At 44.7% G+C, this 25,773-nt stretch overlaps 1 protein-coding gene across 15 annotated transcripts in view; it reads right to left on the bottom strand.

Annotated features, from left to right (window-relative positions):
- Positions 1-25,773, bottom strand: part of TACC2 (transforming acidic coiled-coil containing protein 2) — a 233,646-nt gene that overhangs the window by 170,309 nt on the left and 37,564 nt on the right. For 13 of the 15 annotated variants that reach the window (XM_055560964.1, XM_055560970.1, XM_055560975.1 and 10 more), the window contains one exon: positions 16,654-16,766. In XM_055560964.1, coding sequence (XP_055416939.1) covers positions 16,654-16,766 — 113 coding nt within the window. The remainder of the gene's footprint in view (positions 1-16,653; positions 16,767-25,773) is intronic. The other 2 variants (XM_055560966.1, XM_055560969.1) reach the window with 1 other exon arrangement.

Genomic DNA, 25,773 nt, shown 5'->3' with positions numbered 1-25,773 from the left:
AATAGTGGTAAACATATTTTTGTTATATTCCTTCTTGATAAGGCTTCTGACACATTTTATAAAAATTTTCCTCCCTTAGCCAACAAAGTACAACAACAGGGAACATAATGCAGTTTTCTCTTGATGACTGAAAAATCTTTCAGGGAATTTGGGCCACCCTCTGAAAAAGAAGATATTACCAATGTTGCCTGTGTGAGACTGAGTTTGAAAACGTGACTAAGGATTTCTTGTTAGAACAATCCCCAGCCACAAGCCATTTTGCTGAGATGCGTCTCTCTGTAATCCCAGTGGTCTACATGGCAGGGGGACTTGTCGGAGCAGGGGGGTGGGGGCAGGTGATGAGTCAACATTAGTGGGGGCCAAGCTGGTTCAATGTCAAAGACATAAAGACCATTCTAGGCTCCTTCCCGGCTCTAACACAGCAGCAGTGACGCATTTTGGAAGATTAATTGCTGTCAAAGTTGGCATTTGAGGCTGTAAAAAAGACACAAGAGACAGCAAGTGTCTGCGATACAAGCTGCTCTTGAAGAGAAAAAAGAAACAACTCTTGCTCCTGGCATCCTCTCTCTTATTATTTTTTTTTTCTAGAAGGACTCCCTACTGCTCCCAAAATAAATGCCAGGTGTTTTTTGCTGCATTTCCATTTAAAGAAAGAAACTTGATACAGTAGACTGTCCAAGGTTTTCAGGGAGCCAGGGTTGGAAAATGTCATATAAAGAATTATTAACTAACAGGGGCTTGGGCTGATAGGAGATTGGCTTCTTTCGGAGTCGTGGGAGATGAAGGGCAGGGATCTCTGGAGATGGAAAGGAGTAGAGTAAGCCCTGCTATTGCCTCAGCTTACGGCCTGGAGAGTGTCCCAGGGTAGGGGACCCCAGCTTGAGCCAGTTAGCCTCCCTGACTTAAGGAGATGAAGCTAGATGTCAGCAGCGACCAAGGCATCTAGAGTTCCCAAGACAAATTACCAAGACGCAAAAGCTGCACAAAAAGAGAACTCCAGAGATACACAAAATACTGATTGGCGTGTATATGTATGGAAACCACAGGAGACTAGGTACCGACCGCCTGCAAGGTTTATAAGAGAGAATCCTTAAAGCTAATACAGGGCTGGGAATAGTTCCCATTCCTACCAACCAGGGTGGAAAACTTCATAATTGATGGGACATCTGTTAGAGTACTAAGAAGGCTCTTGCCTCAGAAGTGGAGAAAATTAACACTGCTCTAGTCCCTCCTAACAATGCTTAAAAGCAAAACCCCAAAAGATTAACCTGTTCCAAATAACTGCAACCCAGAGCAGAGTTCAAGAATATTTATAGGAATTCAAAAATATCCAGAATCTGGAAGCATAAAGTCCACAGTGTCTGGCATTCAAATAAGCAGGAAAATAGACCCATATTGAAAACTCAATTCATCAAAGCCAACCCAGAAATTGTGCAAATAACAGAACTAGTACACAAAGACTTTTTTAAAGTAATATAACTGTAGTACATATGTTCAGGATGCTAGAGAAAAGTACATGTGTTATGAATTGGACATTGAGTGTTATTGGATGCTAGAGTGTTAACTACAGACATGGGTGATAGTAATATAAAAAAGACCAAAATCAAACTTCTAGAGATGAAAAATACAGTTCCTGAAATGAAAAACACACTGGGATGGATTAAAAACAGATTAGTCATTATAGAGAAAATTAGTGAACTTGAAGACATCAGATCAGATCAGATCAGATCAGTCGCTCAGTCGTGTCTGACTCTTTGCGACCCCATGAATCACAGCACGCCAGGCCTCCCTGTCCATCACCAACTCCCGGAGTTCACTGAGACTCACGTCCATCAAGTCAGTGATGCCATCCAGCCATCTCATCCTCTGTCGTCCCCTTCTCCTCCTGCCCCTAATCCCTCCCAGCATCAGAATCTTTTCCAATGAGTCAACTCTTCGCATGAGGTGGCCAGAGTACTGGAGCTTCAGCTTTAGTATCATTCCTTCCAAAGAAATCCCAGGGCTGATCTCCTTCAGAATGGACTGGTTGGATCTCCTTGCAGTCCAAGGGACTCTAAAGAGTCTTCTCCAACACCACAGTTCAAAAGCATCAATTCTTCAGCACTCAGCCTTCTTCACAGTCCAACTCTCACATCCATACATGACCACAGGAAAAACCATAGCCTTGACTAGACGAACCTTTGTTGGCAAAGTAATGTCTCTGCTTTTCAATATGCTATCTAGGTTGGTCATAGCTTTCCTTCCAAGGAGTAAGCGTCTTTTAATTTCATGGCTGCAGTCACCATCTGTAGTGATTTTGGAGCCCCCCAAAATAAAGTCTGACACTGTTTCCACTGTTTCCCCATCTATTTCCCATGAAGTGGTGGGACCGGATGCCATGATCTTCGTTTTCTGAATGTTGAGCTTTAAGCCAACTTTTTCACTCTCCACTTTCACTTTCATCAAGAGGCTTTTGAGTTCCTCTTCACTTTCTGTCATAAGGGTGGTGTCATCTGCATACCTGAGGTTATTGATATTTCTCCCGGCAATCTTGATTCCAGTTTGTATTTCTTCCAGTCCAGCGTTTCTCATGATGTACTCTGCATATAGACATAGCAATAGAAATTCTCCCAAAATGAAACACAAAGAGAAAAAGACTTGAAAAAAAGAAGAACAGATTCAGATTACCAGTGAATGGTAGGACAACTTCAAGCAGCTGGAGGCATGTGTAGCTGGAGTCCCAGGGTGGCAGGGAGATTAAAAAAAAAAAACACTTGAAGAAATAATGACTGCAAAATTTCCAAATATGATGCAAACTGTAAACCCACAGACCCACAAATCTAACTATTAATAATTTCAAGCATAAAAAATAAGAAGACACTTATACCAAGGCATATCATAACCAAATTGCTTAAAATCAGTGAAAAAGTAAAATATAATAAAGTCAGTCAGAGCAGGGAAAAAAAAAGACAGAAGAACAAACTTAGGATGACATCAGATTTTGGTTGGAAACAATGCAAGCTACAATACAATGGAGCAATAAAAGGGGGAAAAAAAATTGTCTACTTGTAACTCTTTGCCCAGTGAAAATAAATTTATAAAACATAGATGAAATAAAGATTTTTTCAGACATACAAAAGCTAAAAGAATTCAACATCAGCAGATCAGTATTTCAAGAAATATTGAAGGCAGTCCCTTAAATCAAAAGAAAATAATACCAGATGGCCATCAGTATTTATATGAAAGAATAAAGAGCACCAGAAATGCTAACTATGCAGGTAAATGTAGTCACTTTTCCTTATTTAAGTGGCTTTTAAAAGATGACTGGCTATGCAAAGCAGAAATAACAGATATTGTAGGATTGGTAACACAATCGTAGGAGTAAAATGTCTATCAACAATAACAGAGGGGTGGCCGGATGGGGGGTTAAAAAAAAAAACAAAAAAAACACAATAGCACAAAGGCCAAAAGTGGAGAAACCCAAGTATAATTTTGCAAGATTCTTCTAATATATGCGAAAGGTGCAATATCACTTAATAGTAGATTGTGATACATTAAAGATACATATTATAGATCCTGAAGCAACCACTTAAGATAACACAAATACTGTAGCTAATAAATCTAAAGGGAAGTAAAGGACAATCGTATAAATAATGAACATTTTTAAAAGGCCAAAATGGAAGGAAAATGAACCAAACAAGAGATGGACAGAGAAAACAATAAGACTGTAGATTTAAACCAACCATATTAATAGTCATGTTAAATGTAAATATTGTAAGTACTCCAGTCAAAAGCTGGAGATATTCAGAGTGCATCGAAAAAGCAAGACCCAACTTATATGCTGCCTACAAAAAAGGCACTTCAAACTTTGCTTAAGAAGCACAAATCTGTTAAGAGTCAGAAAATGAAGGGGGGAAAGATAGAGCATGAAAACACCAATCAATAGAAAGCTGTTGTCTCTATATTACATCAAAGTCAATTTTAGAGCAAAAACATTACCAAGTGGAAAAAAGATTAAATGAAAAAGAGGTCAATTCATTAAGAGGATGTAACCATTCTGAAAGTTTATCTACCTAATAACTGAGCTTCGAAGCACATAACACAAAAACTGATAAAAGGAGAAATGAACAAATACACGATTAAAAGGTAATAGTTCCATACACTTTTCTCAATAATCGATAGAAGAGATTGACAATCAGAACAGATACAGAAGACTGGAACAACTACTACAACCAACTTGACCCTCTAACATTTATTAAACACAGTCAATAGTGGTGGAGAAGGCGCTGGCACCCCACTCCAGTACTCGTGCCTGGAAAATCCCATGGACAGAGGAGCCTGGTAGACTGCAGTCCATGGGGTTGCTAGGAGTCGGACCCCACTGAGCGACTTCACTTTATTTTTTCACTTTCATGCATTGGAGAAGGAAATGGCAACCCACTCCAGTGTTCTTGCCTGGAGAATCCCAGGGACGGGGGAGCCTGGTGAGCTGCCGTCTGTGGGGTCGCACAGAGTCGGACACGACTGAAGCGACTTAGCAGCAGCAGCAGCAGCAGTCAGTAGTGGCAGAATTAATTTTTCTCAAGTGTAAGTGAAACATTTATAAGACAGATGATATTCTACACATTAAAAAAAATCTCAATAAATTTTAAAAGAGTTAAATTATTCAAAGTATATTATCTGGTTACAATGGAATTATATTGGAAATCAATAACAGAAAGGTAACTGGAAAATCCCCAACTATTTGGAAATTAAATGATACACTTCTAAATAGCCTATGAGTCAAAGAAGAAATGAAATTGATACATTAGAAAGTATTTGAACGAAATGAAAACTCAAATATCAAAATGTGTCAGATACAGTTAAAGCAGCATTTAGAGTGGCTTTTAAGACACTCAAGCACCTATACTAAAAAAGGAAGATTCAAAGAAATAACCTGTTTCTACCTTAAGAAACTAAGAAACTATAACACGTGTTATACTTAACACTACTGAACGGTACTACTAAACACTACATTGGTTAAGGTGGTAAATGGAATGCTTTGCCTTTTTAAACCACAGTAAAAACAATTTTAAAAAATCAGTAAGTAGCAGTGTGTAAAAGAAACCAGATACCAAAGTATACATACTGTTCAGTACCATTAATACGAAGCTCAAGAAGTGGCAAAACTAGTCACCGGTGGTGGAAGTTCAAATAGTTGTTATTCTAGGACAGAGGTACTGAGGAAGTGACATGAGTGAATGAACGGGGTGAGGGAGATAGATCTGAGTGTGATTACGGGTGCACAGGAGTGCAAATACTCATCAAGCTCGGATTTATACACTTAAACAGTATACATTTTATACAGATACAAAAAAGGTAATCGGGAAAAAAAGAAACTACGGAGACCAAAAATACTGGTGCTTGCCAGGGGAGGGAGGAAAGGAAGGAGGGAGGAAGGGATGAATAAGCGGAACCCAGGAAATGTTCAAGGCTGGGAAACCATCCTGTACGATGTTATAATGGTGAACACATGACAATGTATAATACAAAGAGTGAACCTTAATGGAAAGTACAGATTTTAGTTCATAATTATCAACACTTGTTCATTAACTGTAGCAAATGTACCACATTAATGCACAATCTTAATAATAAGGGGGAACTGTTGGTGATGGACAGGGAGGCCTGGCGTGCAACTCATAGGGTCGCAGAGTCGGACACGACTGAGCGACTGAACTGAACTGTACAGAGAAGGGATGGCTTCAGGGAGTTCTCGGTACCATTGTTTTTTGGTAAAACTGCTCTAAAAATAGCTTATTAATTATTCAAATATATTATACATTTATATAACATTTATATTAACATGTTTAAATATTTTTAGATTTAAATATATAATTTATTATCGTATATATTTAATAGTTTATAATTTTTTAAACTGACTCATTGGAAAAGACCCTGATGCTGGGAAAGATTGAAGGCAGGAGGAGAAGGGGACGACAGAGGATGAGGTGGTTGGATGGCATCACTGAGTCAATGGACATGAGTTTGAGCAACTTCCGGGAGTTGGCGATGGACAGGGAGGCCTGGCGTGCTGCAGTCCATGGGGTCTCAAAGAGTCGGACACGACTGAGCGACTGAACTGAATGATATATAAAATGCATACATGTACAAAGCTATCACAATCAAGGAAGAACTAGAAATAAACAGAGAACTCTAAGGGAAACACACTAATATTTTAAGAACAGTTGTCTGTAGGTGCTGATTGCTTGTCCCCCTCTACTTTCTAATTTCCTTTGTTTTCCAAGTACTGTTTCAGACTGGAACAGCACTATTCTTCACTTCTTAAAGGTTCTGGGCTGAAACCAGAAGAGCAGACACACACCTAACTCAGCACAAGACCTTCTTTCCCAGCCAGCGTCAAAAGTCCGCGAGCGCCCTCCTTCCCTCCCTCCCTCTCTCCTCCCCGTGTTTACTTCCTGCCAGAGATAAACAGTGAGTCAGAAGTTGGACCGGCCACACCCGCCCTGCGACACACCCTGCCTTGGCAGGAGCCTGTTACGGATCCGGGATCCAGAATCCAGGACTTCAGAAAGCTTCGTTTAAAGGAACAGAATCCACTGCTTTAAGAAACAGAGGGGGGGGGGGCGGTAATGAAGCGCCGGCCCTCGGCCGCTGCTCATAAAACTGACCAGATCTTTTTCGATTTTTCTTTTTTCTAGGTCTGAGAACTGACCTTCTTTAAAACAGAGTGGGGTTTGCTTTCTAATTATGGAGACCACGACACAAATCTTTTCAGGCACCTGTAAGAACTCAGCCTCATGATTGTGGGCCTGGGCTTTGGCATCAAACCAAACTGGATTCTAGCCCTTAGCATGCCAGGTTCTACCTGTGTGACCTGGGGGCTAGCTAGTTCCTTAACCTCTCTGAACCTCAGTTTCCTCATATAACCCCTCAGGTCACCTGCATTCATCCACAGAGTTGCTGGGTAAGGTATGTGTTTATGTCCTGAGTCCACTGACCAGCATGCAGTGGCCTTGGTTCAAAAATAATCGATAAGGAAAACGAATCTGAAAAAGAATATGTAGTTGGTGTTGTTTAGTCGCAAAGTCATGTCCAACTCTTTCTGACCCCATGTAGCCCATCAGTCTGTTCTGTCCATGGGATTTCCCAGGCAAGAATACTGGAGTGGGTTGCCACTTCCTCCTCCATGGGATCTTTCCAATCCAGGGACTGGACTCTGAATCCCCATTTCCTGCATTGGCAGGCGGGTTCTTTACCACGGAGCCACCAGGGAAGCCTACATACATATATACTGAATCACTTTGCTGTACAACTGAAACTAACACAACATTATAAATCAACCATACTTCACCTGGTGACTCAGATGGTAAAGAATCTGCCTGCAATGCAGGGGACCCCGGTTTGATCCCTGGGTTGGGAAAATCCCCTGGAGAAGGGCATGGCAACCCACTCCAGTATTCTTGCCTGGGGAATTCCATGGACAGAGGAGCCTGGTGGGCTACACTCCACAGGGTCGCAAAGAGTCAGACATAGCTGAGTGACTAACACACTTCAAATTAAAAAATAAAAATGATTTTTTTAACAAGTCAGTACGTGGGAATTCCCTGGTGGTCCACTGGTTAAGAATCTGCCTTACAATGCACAGCACTCGGTTCAGTCCCTGATGGAGAACTAAGATCCCCTAGGTCACAGGGCAACTAAGCCCAGGACACAACTAGAGAGAATCCCAGGACTGCAACTAAGGTCCAATGCAGACAAAATAAATAAATTAGCAAATATTTTTTAAAATACATAAAAATTAAAAAGTCAGCACAATAAGTCCCCTACAGAGGAACCTCTAAGTTTTTAATTTTCAAGGTCCCAACCCTCCAATCACAGAATTGGTTCCCCTGGCAGCCAGCCCCCACTTTTAAGTGCTTTCCAAAATTTGCTTCATTAGCATAACAAAAGACACCTTTATTGCTCTCACCACTTAGGAAATTCCAAAGGTCTTAGGAGCTCAGTGCCAGGGCTGGGATGAAGACCAAATATATGTTTCTTGTTATCAATCACAAGACCACAGGTATACAGCAGGAAATGAGCCATCTGTGAAGCACAAAGGAGAACACTGCTCTTCTCTCAAATGTGGGGGGCCGCCCTAAGTTTCCCCTAGTTTGAGACAGGGTTTGTGATAGTCATTTCGCTGTCTGGTCAGACTGGTACCACACACGCAACAGGGTTTCCTCCTGGACACTGGGTCTGTGACTGTGGAACTTGGCAGGTAGACCCGATCAGGCCAGTTTTTCATATGTCAGCAAATGTCTCCGTTTACTTAACTGCTTAAGCCCAAACTTCAGGAATCTTCTTGATTCTTCTCTCCCTCCTAAATCCCATCCTTCAGCAAGTCCTGGCATCTTTTTAGCTTCAAAATACGCAAGATATGCAAAGCCGCATATGTTTCTCCATCTTCACTGTTATCACCCTAGTCCTTGCATCATCAATGGGTCAATATCATCCACAGAAGGGTAAAACTGGCTCTCAGGAGGCAGAAAAAAACCCTTAGCTATTACATCTGAGCATGTTTATGTGCTCAGATACTCGGTCATGTCCGACTCTTTGCAACCCTATGGACTGTAGCCTGCCAGGCTCCTCTGTCCATGGGATTCTCCCAGCAAGAATACTGGAGTGGGTTGCCATTTCCTCCTCCAAGGGATCTTCCCTACCCAGGGACTGAACCAGAGTGTCCTGCGTCTCCTGCATTGGCAGGCGGATTCTTTACCACTGGCACCACCTGGTTTGTGGCCGTGCAAAGACCACAGTCCACAGACATACACAATATATCTATGGGATTGAACTTTCTTGGGGACAGGGAAGGCAACGAGGAATGATGTATCTACAGAGGTTCCCATGGGAGGACAGAGAAAAGAAGATCATGAAAATAAGGATGGGCTTCTCTGTCCTGGCTCCAGGCACCCCTGCAGCTTTCAGGGTCCTGCAATGGCCTCTCCTCAGACCTCCTGGCCTGCGGTCTTGCTCCCTTGCATTCTCCATACAGCAACCAGAGCAGTCCTGCTGAACACATATTGGTTCATGGTATCTAAATCTGGATGTCTTACCATAGCTGGCCTTCAAGGCCCAAGCCTGGCTGACCTGGCCCATGCCCACCTCCCGCTCCTTCACGAGCCTCCTTCATTTTCTCTAACAAATTCATTTCCCCCTCAGGTCTGTGTACTGCCTGATCCTCCCCCTAGATCTTCCCTTGCCTGCCCGCTTTCTGTCATTCCAAACTTAGTTCAAGTATCACTGAAGAAGGAATTCATAGGGCCTGGACCCCATCTTAGGCCTGTTCATGCTGATCATGCTCGGCCACCTTTCCAATGGACTCTGAACTCTGTGTTTAGTGCCTATGAAAACAACAACAGAAGGATAAGACCCCCTCCAGACAGGGGAACCTTGAAGATAGTATCTAGGTTAGTCATCGCCTAAGAGAAAACATACACTAATCACCCCTTCCTCCAGACAGGCCATAAATTTTTCTGTATCTATCAGAGTGTAACCTCGGGTTTATTGATTATTGGCTAATTGTTTGACTGAGCACATAGCACGTGAATGATGGGGTTATTGGGATTGTATTTTCCTGGGTTTACGTTAGTCCCAAGGAATTTGGAGTGGTGGGTTCAGACGTGTACACATGGGATATAAAAGATTTTCACAGATGCTGGTCGGGGTCCTTGGCTAAGAGGAGACTCTGCCTTGGGCCCGCCGGTGTAAGAAACTGCACTCCACTATCTGCATCGTCCTTCTGAGTGAGTTTGTTTCCCGGAATGTGTGGCTACAACATCATCCCCCTCCTTGACCATCTAATCCAATGGTCCTCAAACCTTAGGGTGCATCAGAACAACCTAACTGCTTCTGGGGAGGGCTCACCCCAGAGCCTGGAGAAGAGCCCAAGACTTAGCATTTCTATCAAGTTCCCAGGTGATGCGGAGCCTGCTGATCTGAGATCCCCACTTTAATCACCAGTCTAATCCAAACCAGCCACTCCCTTCTTCCTTACTGTCTATCACAACACCCACTGGTGTCTTTCAGAGCTGTGATACTGCCTGAAAGGGCCCATCTTCCCTTGGTTTCCTACTTCTATGTCTGACTTCCTCACTGCAAGCTTCTCATCTGCTGGAGCCGAAGTCCCCAGCCTCCTAGGATGCGTGTGTTCCCAGTGCCTTCCAGAAACACAGGCCCCAAATGGATTCCCAACAGGCATTCAGGGAAAGAAAAACACAGAGCAGAAGATAAGAGGGGGCAGGAGTTTAATGTGTGCTAATTATCCCTGATTTCTGAGCCATACATATATATATATATTTATATATATATATAAACTTCACAGAAGAGCAAACAAAAGTCAGCTATGGCTACTGACCTGAGAGTCACCCCGGGGTCAGTGTGCCTCAAACTTTACCCTGAGAGTCACATGGCCTTTTCATTAAACACAGATTTGGGGACCTCACCCCAAACCTACTAGATCAGCCTCTTCAAGGGAGGGGGTCAAGACACGGGGTACTTTAACTCTCAAGAAGGTGAACCTAGAAGTCGATCACTATTCACAAATGTCCTGGCTGGAAACGATCACCCAGGGTGTTTATTCAAAACACAGACTCCTTGACTCCACATCTAGTGATTCTGATTTGGAAGGACTAGGATGGGGCCCAGGAATTTATATACTTAACAAACACCTGAAAAAAAAAAAACAAAAAAACAACAAATAAACACCTGGGTAAGTCCTGTGATCTGAGAAGTCTGGAAAACACCATCCCTTATGATTTCACTTACTATCTTTCAATCTTTCACCCTGATCTGTTTCTAAGCTATTAAATATAGTTTTAGAGTCACACCACACACACACACACACACACACACACACGCACGCACGCACGGAAGCAGCAGCACAGGAATGAGCCAAGCTATCTGAGAATAACTTGTGTAAATAACTGAAGCCACCAAGAGGATATTAGAGCATTTGAGGCCACAATGCTCCATCATCACCCCGTTAAAGTATCACTCCTCCCCAGCCAGGGGCCAGCTTACATAAAGACCATGCCAACAGGGTTCCCAGAAAGCCTGATGGTCTTTTCTTCAATGTGTCTAAAATTGATCAGTTTCCCTATAGCAGTTCTCACTTTGGACATTCTAGTTTCCAATGTTGCATCCTTCTTTTAGGTTCTTGGTCTAGAACCTTAGCATCTTCTTAGACTCTCTCCTCTGCCTGCATCCAGACCATCTCCAGGTTCTGTGAGTTTGAAATCAAGGAAGACTCTGTGGGGCCTTTCTGGGTACAAACCACTCTCTTGTTCCTACCTCTTGTTTGACCTTCCCTGAATTCCAAAGAGCAGACTCAAGCAGTTAATGATTAGAACAATTGAGTCACAGGACTTCCAGTTCCTCCAGAAGGGATATAAATAAACATTTCCTGGTGGAGGATGGTGACTGCATGCTGACCAAAAGTATGTAGATACCAGACTAGTTGGAACTAGAAAGCTGGTGACTGAGAGTCCACAATCACCACCCTGTTGTTGTTGCCAGTTGCTCAGTCATGTCCAACTCTTTGCGACCCCCTGGACTGCAGCAGGCCAGGCTTCCCTGTCCTTTCCTATCTCCTGGAGTTTGCTCAAACTTATGTCCATTGAGTCAAAGATGCTACCCAACCATCTCATCCTCTGCTGCCCCCTTCTCCTCCTGCCCTCAGTCTTTCCTAGTATCAGGATCTTTTCCAATGAGTTGGCTCTTCACATCAGGTGGCCAAAATATTGGACCTTCAGCTTCAGCATCAATCCTTCCAGTGAATACTCAGAATTGATTTCCTTTAGGATTGACTGGTTTAATCTCCTTGCTGTCCAAGGGACTCTCAAGAGTCTTCCTCAGTACCAGTTTTGAAAGCATCAATTCTTCGGTGCTCAGCCCTCTTTACGATCCAACTCTCACATCCGTACATGACTACTGGAAAAACCATAGCTTTGACTAGATGGACCTTTGTCGGCAAAGTGATGACTCGGCTTTTTAATACACCGTCTAGGCTTGTCCTAGCATCACCCTGTTACCTACCATCAACCAGTAAGAAAACTGTTCATGAGCTGATCAACCCTCATCCATTAATACTGCCTTTAAAATCCCCTCTCTGAAAGCCATCAAGCAGTTTAGATCTTTTGAGCATTAGATGCCCATTCTCCTTACATGGTAGCCTGAAAAAAGCACTGTACTTCCATTCAGCACAGCTCAGTGTCAACAGATCAGCTTTGCAGCAAGTGCAGCAAGCAAACCCGAGTTTGGTTCAGTAACAGGTTCTCCCCTGGGATGGTTTCCCAGCCACCATCCTTCTACTAAAGAGCATCCCCTAGGGCCCTTCCAGCCTCCCAACTCCAGTGCATTAATCAGGCCCTAAATTCCTGGAACACTTTGCTTGCACGCATAAACCCTTCTTTAAATACAAACCAACCAACCACAAAGCACTTCCCCAGCTTCCTGTTACCTGTAGGATAAAATCTCAACCCTTCCCCTGACCTCCAAGTTCTCTTCAATCTGGCATCACTTCTCCAGCCTTGTTTTTAATGAACATCCACCCCCAGGTCTGGGCTCACTTCCTGCTCTGCCTCTGAGAGGTCCAACTGGGAACTCTGCCCCTACCTGGAATGGCCTCTACAGTCATCCCTTCGGTTCAAGTTCCCCAGGATCCCAGCAGCACAGACCGACGGCTCACGCAGATCTCGGGCATAATGCAGTGCTTCTCAAGTGCGATCCCCGGACCAGGAGCACCTTGGAACTTGTCAGAAATGCTCATTCTCAGGCCTAGCCCCAGACCTACTGAATCAGAATCTCTGAAGGATGGGCCCAGCAACCAGGCTATTAACCAGCCTTGAAGGTGATTCTGATGCCTGCTCACATTTGAGAGCCAAAGAAGAGCAGTTAAGACTGCTGGCTGTTGAGTTTCCACTCTCCTTTCAGGGACAAAGCGGTGCCAGAAGTTTACCCGGGAATTTCTTAGGGACCCTCCGTGAGAAAGGTCAGTTATCTCTGAAATATTGCTTGGCGCCTGCCTCTGAGAATGAGCAAGTATGATGGTGAAGCACAGGAAATGGCCACTATCCAAGATCTTTCTTAACCTGCCAAAACTGTAGTTTCCTCTGGTGCAACCTAATGGCTTCATTATCTGGGGAAGATTGTATCATAAGATCCATCATGTTGTGCGTGTTTAAAAGGCAAGGGTTCTTGGTACCCAAAGAAGGGAAGGGCTCCAAGAGACTGGACAGTGGAGCTGGAACCAGTCCAGATGCGTCTCCAGGGCAGCTGTGCTCGAGGGTGGACACTGATGAGCAGTAAGAGGAGCAGCCTAGGGTTGCGCTCGTCGTGAGTGGGGACTGGGCCTCACGCTCAAGAGCCCAGGGATTTAGGCAGGGCAGAGCACCTGGGAGGCTCCGCCCAGCCTCTGCACAGTTTGGCCAATGCAGGGCTAAGTAACAACAGCGACACCCTGTGACAACTGGAAAGCAAAGCAGCTGAACTGCGGGGACTCCCTATTGGATGAAGATAGAACCTCTTTGGGGATATATGAACCCGTTTTTATGTATTCAGAGGATAGAAGAGCTTCCAGGGGGATACAATGGACTTTCTACCACTAGGGCTTGGATGGCACAGTGCTCCAAGCCTCAGTTTCCTCCTCTGGAGAGTAGAGATGACGGCTTGTGCAGAAGGACAAATCTTTGGCTATATATATATACAGCAAGCAGGACCTTAGTTCTCTGGACCAGGAATTGAACCCATGCTCCCTGAAAGGGAAGCACAGAGTCCTAACCACTGGGAAACCAGGGAATTCCTTTTCCCCTCTCACTAATCACTGGCAATATTAACGTATGCCTTCCTCCTTATATTCTCTTGCCTTCAGGTCCAGCAGGGCCACTGCAGCCCTTTCTGTGTTTTCCAAGTAGAAAGTAGAAATAGTTTGAGGTCACTGGCATTTTCTATCTTTTGTAAAAATCTGTAGCGTGTCCTTCGAAGAAAAAGTGCTGGCTATCTGTTGAGGGAAAAGGAGAAGACAAATGCATTCAAGAACGATGAGGAGAGAGCAGGGGAAGGTCACGGGAAGTAGGGAATCTCCCAGCCTCCCTCCCTGCTTCCTAACTGTGTCCTCAGGTTCAAGATAAGATGAGCCCAGAATGCCGAAGGGAATGACCAGGGCTCCCAGCCTTACCAAAGTTCCCCCTGTGCCAGGTGTATCGTGAAAGCAGCCGTCTTAGGGCCTGAGGGGCAACAGGGCCTGAGCCAGTGGACATCTCAGTGATGATGGGGTGGGAGGAGACAGGTGACGGTCTCAGTAGATCAGGTCAGGAGAGGGGTTCCCAAGGACAATGACAGGGGCGTTCCCACCAGCCTAGTGGAGTAAGGGCTCAATTGGAAATGAATTCATTTAAAGAAAAAAAAAAATTTCGTCTCGTATGCGTAGAGCATTTGGCATAGTTTTTGGTGCCCCATCTGCAAAATGAATGTCAAATGCTAGGGTGATCATTACTGTAGATGCCAAGGGTGGCATGCCTCACTGAAACATCGCACGGGGTAACTTGGGTTCACACTCTCTTCCTGTAAACATCCTGTTTCCCGGACGCTTCTTGCTAGTTTCTGAGTTAGTGCAGAGCCCTGCGCCATAGACGTGGGCACATTCATGGAGGGGAATCATGTTTTAAATTGTGAACAGAAAGTTGCTTTTTTTGAGCTTGCTCTTAGAAGGCACCTCTTATGTTCAATTTGCATGCCAATTAGAGACAATTCGTCTTCAAGGCAAAGTTAATTGACTAAAGCTGAGGAACAAGAAATGAAAGACCTTTGAGCTGCTATTCCTCCCCAGTCCAGCTGGGACACAGGCCTCCCCAGGTAATTCCCAAACCTCTCAAAAAATCCCAGAACCACATGAAGATGGAGACAGAAGAGCTGGATGTTGGGTATCAGCCAGGAGTGACTTCCCTTGTGTAGGATTCCAGATCATTTGATTCATGATCATGGGAAGCCAATCTAGACTATCATCCAGTCAATTTAGAGCCAAATATTAAACCCTTTGTCCTGATTTTTTAAAAAAAAGTTCATGAAGGCGGAACAGCCATGGAACTCTGGGAGGCAAAGGAGGCTCCCATTTTGCAAACAACTGAGATCAAAGGTGCCATTCAAGTTCATGCCTCTCTCAGCAAAAAAAGAAACCTCTGCCCCATATGATCATCATTTCCCTAAAGAAATCCAATGTTTATGCAAGACATTCAAAGTGCCTTCTCCTCAAACCACATAATCAGTTGTTCAGTTGCTAAGTCGTGTTCCACTCTGTTGCGACCCAGGGCACTGCGTAACCAAAGCCACCCAGAAAATAACACCAGAAGGCCTGGAAATTCCGGCCACCAGGGGCCGCTCTTACTCACCCAGGACCTTCCATGCTGCTGCTGCTGCTAAGTCGCTTCAGTCGTGTCCGACTCTGTGAGACCCCATAGACAGCAGCCCACCAGGCCTCCCGTCCCTGGGATTCTCCAGGCAAGAACACTGGAGTGGGTTGCCATTTCCTTCTCCAATGCATGAAAGTGAAAAGTGAAAGTGAAGTCGCTCAGTCATGTCTGACTCTTAGCGACCCCATGGACTGCAGCTCACCAGGCTCCTCCTCCGTCCATGGGATTTTCCAGGCAAGAGTACTGGAGTGGGATGAAATTGCCTTCTCCCAGGACCTTCATAGTTCAAAGCCAAAGCAAAACATGCTGCTAAAACTCTTCAAGTGAAAAGGGATTGCAAAGCTTTTGAAACCCAAAGTCAGTGACAGGGACTTGGTGGTGGGTGGCGGGGTGGTGATGGACACGGGACAGTGTGTATCACGAAGTTTTGCATTTTTGGTCCTTGCAGCTTTTGTTCATTTGTTCCTTTAAGGTCTATAACTACAGCATCCCAGAAGCTGGGCTTCAATTTGTTAAGGAAGGTTTTTCTAACCAGACCCTATGTTGAACTCACAGAAAATTATTCATTGCTTCCAGTGTCCTGACCTGTGTCTGTTCTGGGGACAGAATGTTCACGTCTGCCCGCCCTCTACTTCTGAATGATTCCAAACCTGTGGGTGCTGAACAGGAGCCCCAACGGGGAAATCAGGACCCAACTGCGGGCCGCATTGATAAACTACGGACGAGTGGGCCACACCTGCACTGGCCGTGTTCCGCTGTGGCACGGCAGCCTTGCTGGTTTCTGAAATGCAACCACCAGCCTCCCTGGGACTGGATGATTGCTCTTTGACTCCTCTGTCTCACCCTCTGGAAGCCCACCTTGACTTCTGTCTTGGAATCCAGACTCCAGCTTTGCCACCAATTAGCCACATCCTCCTAAGGCACTTGGCAGCCTTGATCTTTTTTATTGTAAGTTCTGAGAATGAGGATAAAAGACCTGGAATGCTGTGGCATGGAAGCCTATCATTACTATGCATCTCTGGGCAGGAAAATATTAATTTTCCAATCAGGCAGGTCTAGGCAAATCACAAAGAGGTCTAGGAACCACTGCTTGGAACATCTCACCACCGACGACTACATCATGGATTTTAGGATAAAATTTTCGAAGCAAACGGAGCAAAACAAACGCTGAGCAGGCCAAGAGCTGGCCACGCCTCGGGCTGGGTCACGCCTCTGGACCTGGTCCTACCTGGGCTGGTCTCCTGGGTCCGTGCCTTTGGGTGCCTCCTCGGGCTTCCTTTCTACTCTCTGACTGTTCCCAGGTGGTTGCACAGATCCTGGACTTCGCGCCAAAGAAGTCTTCTGGGCCACAAGAAAGAGACATTGGAAAGGAAGTAAGTAGGAATCTTGGAAAACACAGAGACTTTATCAATAGGTCACTGATCACAACACTGAAGAGCCAGGGGTGTTTTTGTTTGTTCGTTGTTTGGCTTTACCGTCCATCTGAGCATTGACAGTGCTCGGCGCTGAGCGAGGCTTTGGAGGCACATGGTGAGCACAGCCCTGCTCTCACCTAATGGAGGAGAAACACAGCAAACCAGCGATTTGAGCTGAGTCGGCTGGCTGTTTCAGTAAAGAAACATACTGGGGACACCCATCGCACTTTGGGGGCCATCTGCTTCTGAAGAAAGTGTGATATTGAATCTAAGATCTCAGTGCGTCTTGTCTGTGGCCTCACCTCTATGAAAATACACTTCCTGCCCCTGCCCTATGGTTTGCACACCAGAATTCAGCTGGAAACCGGAAAAAAATACTGAAGGGAGAAAATGAGGAGCCCTGGGGCCACTCACTGAGGTCTCAACCGTTCTAAGAGTTGGTCACCATTTCTTAAATGGCACAATAAGCTTGTCTGCTGTTCACACGATTTTTCAAACCAAAACGCAAACATTTAAAGTACAGTCAAAACGTCAAATTATAGGACAGAAAGAGATGAGATGTTTTAAAAACTCAATTTAAATGATGCTCATTTAAGTCTGATACAAATATCAGAAATGGGAGAAAGGACTTCTAGGAATCCCCAGCAGTATTCCTCAAAGCAGTGGTTGTCTTCTTTTTTTTAAACAACTTTTTAAGTATTTATTTTGGTTTTTGGTTGCACTGAGAGCCTTGTGGGATCTTACTTCCCCGGAGAACTAAATCCATGTCTCCTGCACTGGGAATTGAACCCATGTCTCCTGCAGAGGAAGCACAGAGTTTTAACCACTGGACCACCAGGGAAGTCCTCAGTGGCTGTCTTTTGTCTTCGAAGCGGGGTTCCTGAACCCCTGCTCCCCGAAACAACACACACACTTTCCTTTGGGGCCAGATCTGCCTCTTCTAAAGAACTGCTCTTCTGTCCATCTGTCCCTAAGGTTCTCACAGAAAATGTCAATCCTAGCGCCCCTCACCCCTGCCCATCCGGATATGCATAAGAGTCAGCTTAAGGCAGGTCCTTCCTCAAGACTCCCCAGAGAAGCAGAGGAAGGGTAAACTGGCCACTGGCTCTGTTAGAATATGAACACAAGAGTTCCTGGCAGTCTGTCTCTGGCCACTGTGGAGGAAGGCAGGCTGCAGCAGAGAGTACAGACTCAGCCGGTAGAGAAAAGCCAAGACGGAATGTTTCCCCATCTGGCCTATTTCACTGAGGGGTCGGCTGCTTGTATTCACCCCATTGTGTCCAGAGGTGAAGTATAAAAGATGCTTCAGCTCTCGAGAGCCCAAAGTTTCCAGTGCTAAATAGGAATACTACAATTCGAAAAATCTTCATTCACTCTTGCTGAGACAGAATGAAGGGAAAGAACACAACAGTAATAAAGCACCTGTGTACTGAGCATTTACTAAGTGCCAGGCACTGGGCCAGCAGCTTGGCTTTCAGTCTTCACCTCAGCCTTACGAGGAAGATGCCATGTGTGTCTCTGGGGATTTTGTTGTTGTTATTTTAAAAATTTAATGGAAAATCTCATATATGGTAAATCTGACATACATATACTATCTCTAGATAGCTAGTGGAAGGTGCTGCTTGGCACAGGGAGCTCAGCTCGGTGCTCTGGGATGACCCCAAGGAGTGAGGCGGGGGTGGGAAGGAGGCTCAAGAGGGGTCGCAAAGAGTAGGACATGACTGGGCGGCAACAACAACAACAAATATATCCATAGAGCTGACTCATGCTGCGGTACAACAGAAACCAACACCACACTGTAAAGCAACCATACTCCAACTAAAAATAAAAAATTAACGGTAAATCTTCTTATGGGCTTATTTTTGATTTATCATCGCATTACTCAAATTTCTACATGAAGCCACTCCAGACAAAAATTTGAAGTATTTTGAGCTGTATTATCAGCACTCGTGTCGCTGTCTTAAAACAGGGGTTTTAAGAGGTTATGTATCTGGCCAAGATCACACAGCAGGGGAAGCTGGTGGACCTGATCCTCTCTGATCCCAAAGCCAGGGAGAGGCATCTCAGTGGAGGCGGGGAGCTGGGGTCGATTCCTCACCTAAGAGGGGAACTGTGGACCCCAGGCTGGCTTGATCTCCATGCTGGCTGACCCATTCCCTGCTCTGTCCTGTGGACCTCAGTCTTCTGATCTGTGAGTCCTGGACATAAATCACTCTCTAGAGTAGTATCAACACAATACAAACTTCCAGTCACAGTAAATTCCAACTCTAAAGCGTCCCTGACTCTTCTGAAGAAGGCTCTTTATGCCATCTTACTACCTTTGGGTGCCTGCTTTACAATTTTTACTATGATGACTCCAGAATCATAATACAGAGTGAATGACATTTTCATATCAGGGTCCTGAATTTTTAAAACTCTAACCCACTTCCTGCTTGTCTAACTGTCATACAGGTCTCAGCTCCAAATACCTTCTGCAGCCAGGCTTCCCTTTCAATCACCACATTATCTGCAAATAATTGAACAGATAAATCTCCTGCTTTTTATTCCATGATCAAGGGTAATTTAAAGTACTTCTGGAAAGACACTGATGTATCTAACAGCTCAGACAGATGCAAACAACAGAAGAATCAGGAGGCAGAGCTCTGCTCTCACCAAAGGTGGGGAGGGGACCACGTGCTGAATTTCCTCCGGCAAAGGAAATATGACAAGGCCTCAGATTTGTCTTCAGAGAAGAAAATAGGATAGACCTTTATCACTTTTCAGCCCCACCTGTCCTCCTAATAGAAAGCAAATCTGTAAGAAGAACAGCAGTTCTCTCCAGCGAAAACAGACCTGGATGGAGTCAAAATAAAGGCAGTTGTACCATCTATGGGCACAGCACACTGCACTGGCAAAGTTATTTCACATCCTCTGATTCTTACAAAAATCCCTGTGTGCTAAGCAGGCAGGTAAAATGCGTTTTCCACTTCTCAGAAGCAGAAGGTTGAGGAACTTTTGCCAGGTCTAGTAATAACACCCAATGCCTGCATCGCATAGTTTTTGGTATAATAACCATAGCAGATATTATCACGAACACTATCTATGTGCCACATACAGGGCTCCACTGATTTTTCAAGCTTGCTTTACATCACTTCTCTTTTACAAAAGGCCTGTACATGTTTTCCCGAAACCACAACTACTGGGTCCACGTGCTCCACCTACTGAGTCCACACGCCACGCGCCTTCCCTGGAAGCCACACTCAACATCCCAGCATCACGCTGCCGCATCTCTGAACTGTGTCTGTGAGCACATGGGCTTTATACAGTTTATTTTGTGCATCTATCAGCAAGAGATGTCCTAAGGTAATCACTTCTTTGCTTTAAGCCATATCAGCTTCCAAAAGCTTTCCTAGAAATGCTCTACATTCAGAAGGCAGACAACTGGGGTAGCCTGTACTATTTTTTTTTAAGTGCATAACATATTTGAACTCATCCAGTTCTTACAACAACCCTGTTTTACCACTAAGATCACTTAGCACAGAGAGGTTAAGCCACTTGCCCCAAATCACACAGTCTGGAAGCGGTGGAGCCCGGACTTGGACTCAGATGGTTTGGCGCCCTTGCCGCCCTGCCTTATGCTGCCTCACCAGGCAGTGGAAATAGTTGCCTATGACTCCCATCATCTTCCTGCCATGCTCCAAGGAACTAAACCAACTGGACATCTACGAACACTGTGGTACAGAGGCCTGGAGTCAATGCCCAGAATGGTCCCCTGGCACGGAGAGGCATTCCAGAAATACTTGTTGAATGTATGAAAAATAGATCATTCTTGTTTAGTCTGCTAGCCACCTCTGCAAATCGAGGGGTGCACACTCGGTCTGTGGAGCTCTCACCTCTGCCTCATTTCCCGCAGTGCCTTTGAGCTCTTCCCTCCCCCGTCCCTCCTCCTCCCCACCCCTACCGCTCCCCATCCAGTCTCCCCATCCTAGCAACAGTACTAAGCCCTGTTGCTTACAGGATTCCTAGGGGTCTGCTGTGTCAACAGGCGTCACTACAAAACAGGATATGTTTCTAAAGTTACCCCTTACACTTCCAAACTGCAGGCTGGGAAAAAAAAAAAAAAACTGGCAACGCTCCACATGACAAACAGCCTTGTCAGGCTGCTTCTTCAAATCTTTCCTTTGCTGCCATTGCTTGAGTAAACAAACAGCCTTTCTTTGGCTCAGGAATACTCCAGAGCTCTGGGTTTATTTAAAAGCAGTCTTCAAACAGTCACAACTTTCCAGTCCTAAAAAATACACTTTACCCAAAGCTAAAGTGCTTCCCTACTAAAAAAGAAAAATTCTCCTGACCTTACCTCTCAAATATGCTCCACCTCTCTGGACCACGGCTTACTGGTCATGCCAATAAAAAGGTTTAATTAACACGGTTAGATCATGGCCAGGGTGTCTTGCCAAGTCGCCCACTCTTGGAATGAGCTTCTGGGGAGCAGTGTGACTACAGGTGAATGCTGGGAAGTAGACCAAAGGTCATCCCCATGGCATTAGGAATCGGATTTCAGAAACAACTGCCAGGCTACCAAATATGGAGGGGGAGCACATGTTCTGTGCTAGGGCCAGTGGGCCGCCCATCCTCCCTGTCAAGCGAGGGCAGAGGCTTAGACCAGTTCTGCTAGATCATCCCAACCATTCTTCACCTCTCTCTCTGTCAGGCCAAGAACCGGGAGGCCCCCAGGTGGAATTTTAGGCTTCCCCAAATGGAACGCTTTCTCATGAAACATGGTGCAACATGGTAGGATAAATGAATGAGCTTTGGAGTCAGAAAGAGCTGGGTTTGAACCCCCACTCTACCCTGAGAAGGTGGAGAAAATAAGAGAATCGAGTTTGTGTGGGGGTTTGGGTGATTCCATCTCATGTTCAGGAAGGGCTGAGTCTAGACTTCAGGTTGATACAGAAGATTTTAAAAGATAAGGCGTGGACCTCCCTGGTGGTCCAGAGGTTAAGAAGCTGCCTGTCAATGCAGGGATACGGGTTCGATCCCTGGTCCTGGAAGATTCCACAGGCTGCAGGGCAACTAAGCCCACGGGTCACAACTATGGAAGCCCACATGCCCTGGAGCCTGGGCTTCGCAAGAGAAGCCACCACAGAGAGAAGCCCCCGCAACATAAGTACAGACAGAGAGGACCCTCTGCTTGCCACAACTAGAGAAAAATCTGCGTGCAACAACGAAGACCCAGTGCAGCCAAAAATAAATATATTTTTAAAAGATAGATGTATTATAAAAATATATATATATTTTAAAAGATATGGTGTAAGATACTAACTTAGGGGAAGTTTAGGGAAAGAGTAAGGGAATTCTCTCTATTCTCTTTGCAATTTTTCTGTAAATCTGAAAAATATTTCCAAATAAAATGTTTAATTAGAATAAAAGAGTTATGGTTCCTACCCTCATGGAACTTACAGTTCAGTGAATGAACGAGAGATAACATTCAATGAATAATATCTGTCTTCCCTTCCTCAAAATTGTTGGCATCAAAAGTGGTAAGAATTACCCCCCAAAGGACCCAGGAACCTCAAAGATGCCAGAGTTCACAAGTTCTGACATCTGGAGTCTGAGGGGAGAGGAAAACCTCTGGAACTTCAAAAAACTGCTCAATATTAATGTCTTGTCTGTGCTTAATATTTTAGTATCAATGTGATTTAAAGAGAGATACATAAGGTCAGAAAACCCAAATCATTTCACGCCAATCCCCGACCTGCCTGCCCCAAGTGAGTGACGAGAGAACTTTGTCAATGTGGCAAAAAAAAAAAAACCTGTCCAAATGGAGCAGAGTCCCTTTATTCAGAATTGCGGTTGTCAGATGGACTGTAATGTCCTGTGATTTTTTTTACATGATTGCACTTGAAATACAGATATAAATCTTATTTTTTGCTCCTCGGAATTTCTTTAATACATCTATTCATTTTCATGCTAAAGTAGCATGACGCTTGATTCAAGAATAAGGGTGCAACTGTTGGTGGGAATGTAAATTGATAAAGCCACTGTGGAGAACAGTGGAGATTCCTTTAAAAACTAGGAATAAAACTACAACATGACCCAGCATTCAGAAAATAAGATCATGGCATTTGGTCTCATCATTTCATGGCAAATAGGTGGGGAAACAGTGACAGACTTTATTTTCTTGGGCTCCAAAATCACTGCAGATGGTGACTGCAGCCATGAAATTAAAAGACACTTGCTCCTTGGAAAGAAAGCTATGACAAACCTAGATGACATATTAAAAAGCAGAGACATCTTTGATCTGTATAATCAAAGCTACGGTTTTTCCAGTAGTCGTGTACGGATGTGAGAGTTGGACCATATAGAAGGCTGAGTGCCGAAGAATTGATGCTTTTGAACTGTGTTGTTGGAGAAGACTCTTGGACTGCAAGGAGATCCAACCAGTCAATCCTAAAGGAAATCAACCCTGAATATTCATTGGAAGGACTAATGCTGAAGCTGAAACTCCAATACTCTGGCCACCTGATGTGAAGAACTGACTCATTGGAAAAGACCCTGATTAGGGGATAGTTTGAAGGCAGGAGGAGAAGGGGACAACAGAGGATGAAATGGTGGCATCGCATCACCGACTCAATGGACATGAGTTTGAGTAAGCTCCAGGAGTTGGTGATGGACAGGGAAGCCTGGCATGCTGCAGTCCATGGGGTCACAAAGAGTCAGACACAACTTAGCGACTGAACTGAACTGATGACCCAGTAATCCTACTACTGGACATATACCCTGAGGAAACCATAACTGAAAAAGACACATGCACCCCATGTTCATTGAGCACTGTTTATACTAGCTAGGACATGGAAGCAGCCTAGATGGCCGTTGACAGATGAATGAATAAAGAAGTTGTGGTACGTATATACAATGGAGTATTATTCAGCCATAAAAAAGAATGCATTTGAGTCAGTTCTAAAGAGGTAGATGAACCTAGAGCCTATTATACAGATTGAAGTAAGTTAGAAAGAGAAAAACAACTATTGTATATTAACTCATATATATGGAATCTAGAAAGATGGTACTGATGAACCTATACGCAGGGCAGCAACAGAAATACAGACATAGTGAACAGATGTGGACACAGTGGAGGAAGCAGAGGATGGGATGAATTGAGAGAATAGCACTGAAACATATACATCACCGTATGTCAAATAGATAGCCAGTGGGAATTTGCTGCATGACACAGGGAGCTCAAATCTGGTGCTCTGTGATAATGTAGAGGGGTGAGATGGGGTGGGAGGTGGGAGAGAGGTTCAAGAGGGAGGGGACATATGTATACCTGTGGCTGATTCATGTTGGTATATGGCAGAAACCAATGCAATATTGAAAAGCAATTATCCTCCAATTACCTTCTCCAGGGGATATTCCCAACCCAGGGATGGAACCCAGGTCTCCCACATTGCACGTAGATTCTTTACCAGCTGAGCCACAGGGAAGCCCCCAATTAAAAATAAATAAATTTTAAAAAGAATAAGGGTTCAAGAAAGCAACTATACTCCAATAAAAATAAAAGAAAAAAAGAACAAGGGTGCAGGAAGCCAGGTCCAGCGGTTCAAAGCCAAACTATAGTGTTTATTTAGCCGTAAGTCTTCTCTGCCTCTAGTATCGTATCTGGAAAAGAGGGATCATATTTACAGGGTTGTTTCGAAGGTTAAATAAAATAATATGTGTGAAGCACCAGGTACAAGGCTAGATCATAGTAGACACTCATATATGTTAGTTATAATTATAAAGAAGAAACGGATTCAGAACTCATTAACTAGGAGCCCCAGTGCCTTTCTCAGCTTGGAGTTAAAATAGTCAATCCTATTCTTCAGAAGCGGCATCCGGCCAAACCTGGAGCCATGGAGTTCACAAACTTTAATAATTACTCCAGCAAAAATTAGCACCAACCCTCTAGGCTGGGCCATCAGATGTCATACTAAACAAACTCTCTCCACTGTTACCATTCTGCATTCATGCTGTTTAATTGTCTTTGTTCAATTTATTTCTCATTAAGCACACTTAAATCATCCCAGGTGCCCACTTACTGTCAGTAGACTATCAGAAGATGCTGTTCTGCCAATGCCATCATAATGCTGAGTACCATGGGTTCCTCTGGAAATGGAGAGACACCCTCCAAGCTGAACTTGGGATGCCAGGCATTTGTATTTAAACAACATATGCACATACTTGTGTGCCTGTGTGCGTGCTCATTCACTAAGTCATGCCTCATTCTTTGCAACAACAAGGACAGTAGCCCACCAGGCTCCTCTGTCATGGGATTTCCCAGGCAAGAATACTGCAGTGGGTTGCTATTTCCTCTCCAAGGGATCTTTCCGAACCAGAGATCAAACCCTCATCTCCTGCCCTGGCAAGCAGATCCTTTACTATCTGAGCTACCAGGGAAGCCCATGCAGATACTTAGCAGCCATTTACCTAGAAGCAAAATAATCATCACACAGTGCCTGAGCCACAGCTGACCTCAGCCTGTGGAAGCATGCCCTGGGGTGCCTCGCATAGCACAGATTCTCTTATCCTGGTCCTCTGCTCCGTGGATGTCAGAGAATCTGAAGCCACCGTGCTGAGGTCGCTTTCAGGAATGAACCTCAGACCCAGATGCCTCATGGGCCCTGAGCCAGAACCAGAAAGACCTGCCCCAGTGAGGGCTGGGCTGGGGAGGCCTGCACGGCGACTTGCCCTCAAGCCTCCTTATGCCGCTTGTTTCCTGCTCATCCTCCAGCACCCCAGAGTCTTCCGGGATGCCCAGGGCCAGCTCAGCTGTCCTTGCTCCCACCCTCTTGCTTCACAGCACTGACCACAGTTTCTATAGTGGAAAATCCTGTTTTTCAAACTACAGAAACATCCAGACAATGCAGCTGCTTTAAAAGAGCATTTTTAATTATCATATTTTTTTAAGTCAAGCC

Source organism: Bubalus kerabau, chromosome 22, assembly GCF_029407905.1.
Source record: "Bubalus kerabau isolate K-KA32 ecotype Philippines breed swamp buffalo chromosome 22, PCC_UOA_SB_1v2, whole genome shotgun sequence".
Classification (NCBI taxonomy): Eukaryota; Metazoa; Chordata; class Mammalia; order Artiodactyla; family Bovidae; genus Bubalus; species Bubalus kerabau.
The sequence above is the reverse complement of the archived record's forward strand: the minus strand, read 5'-3'. Positions and strand labels throughout refer to the sequence as shown.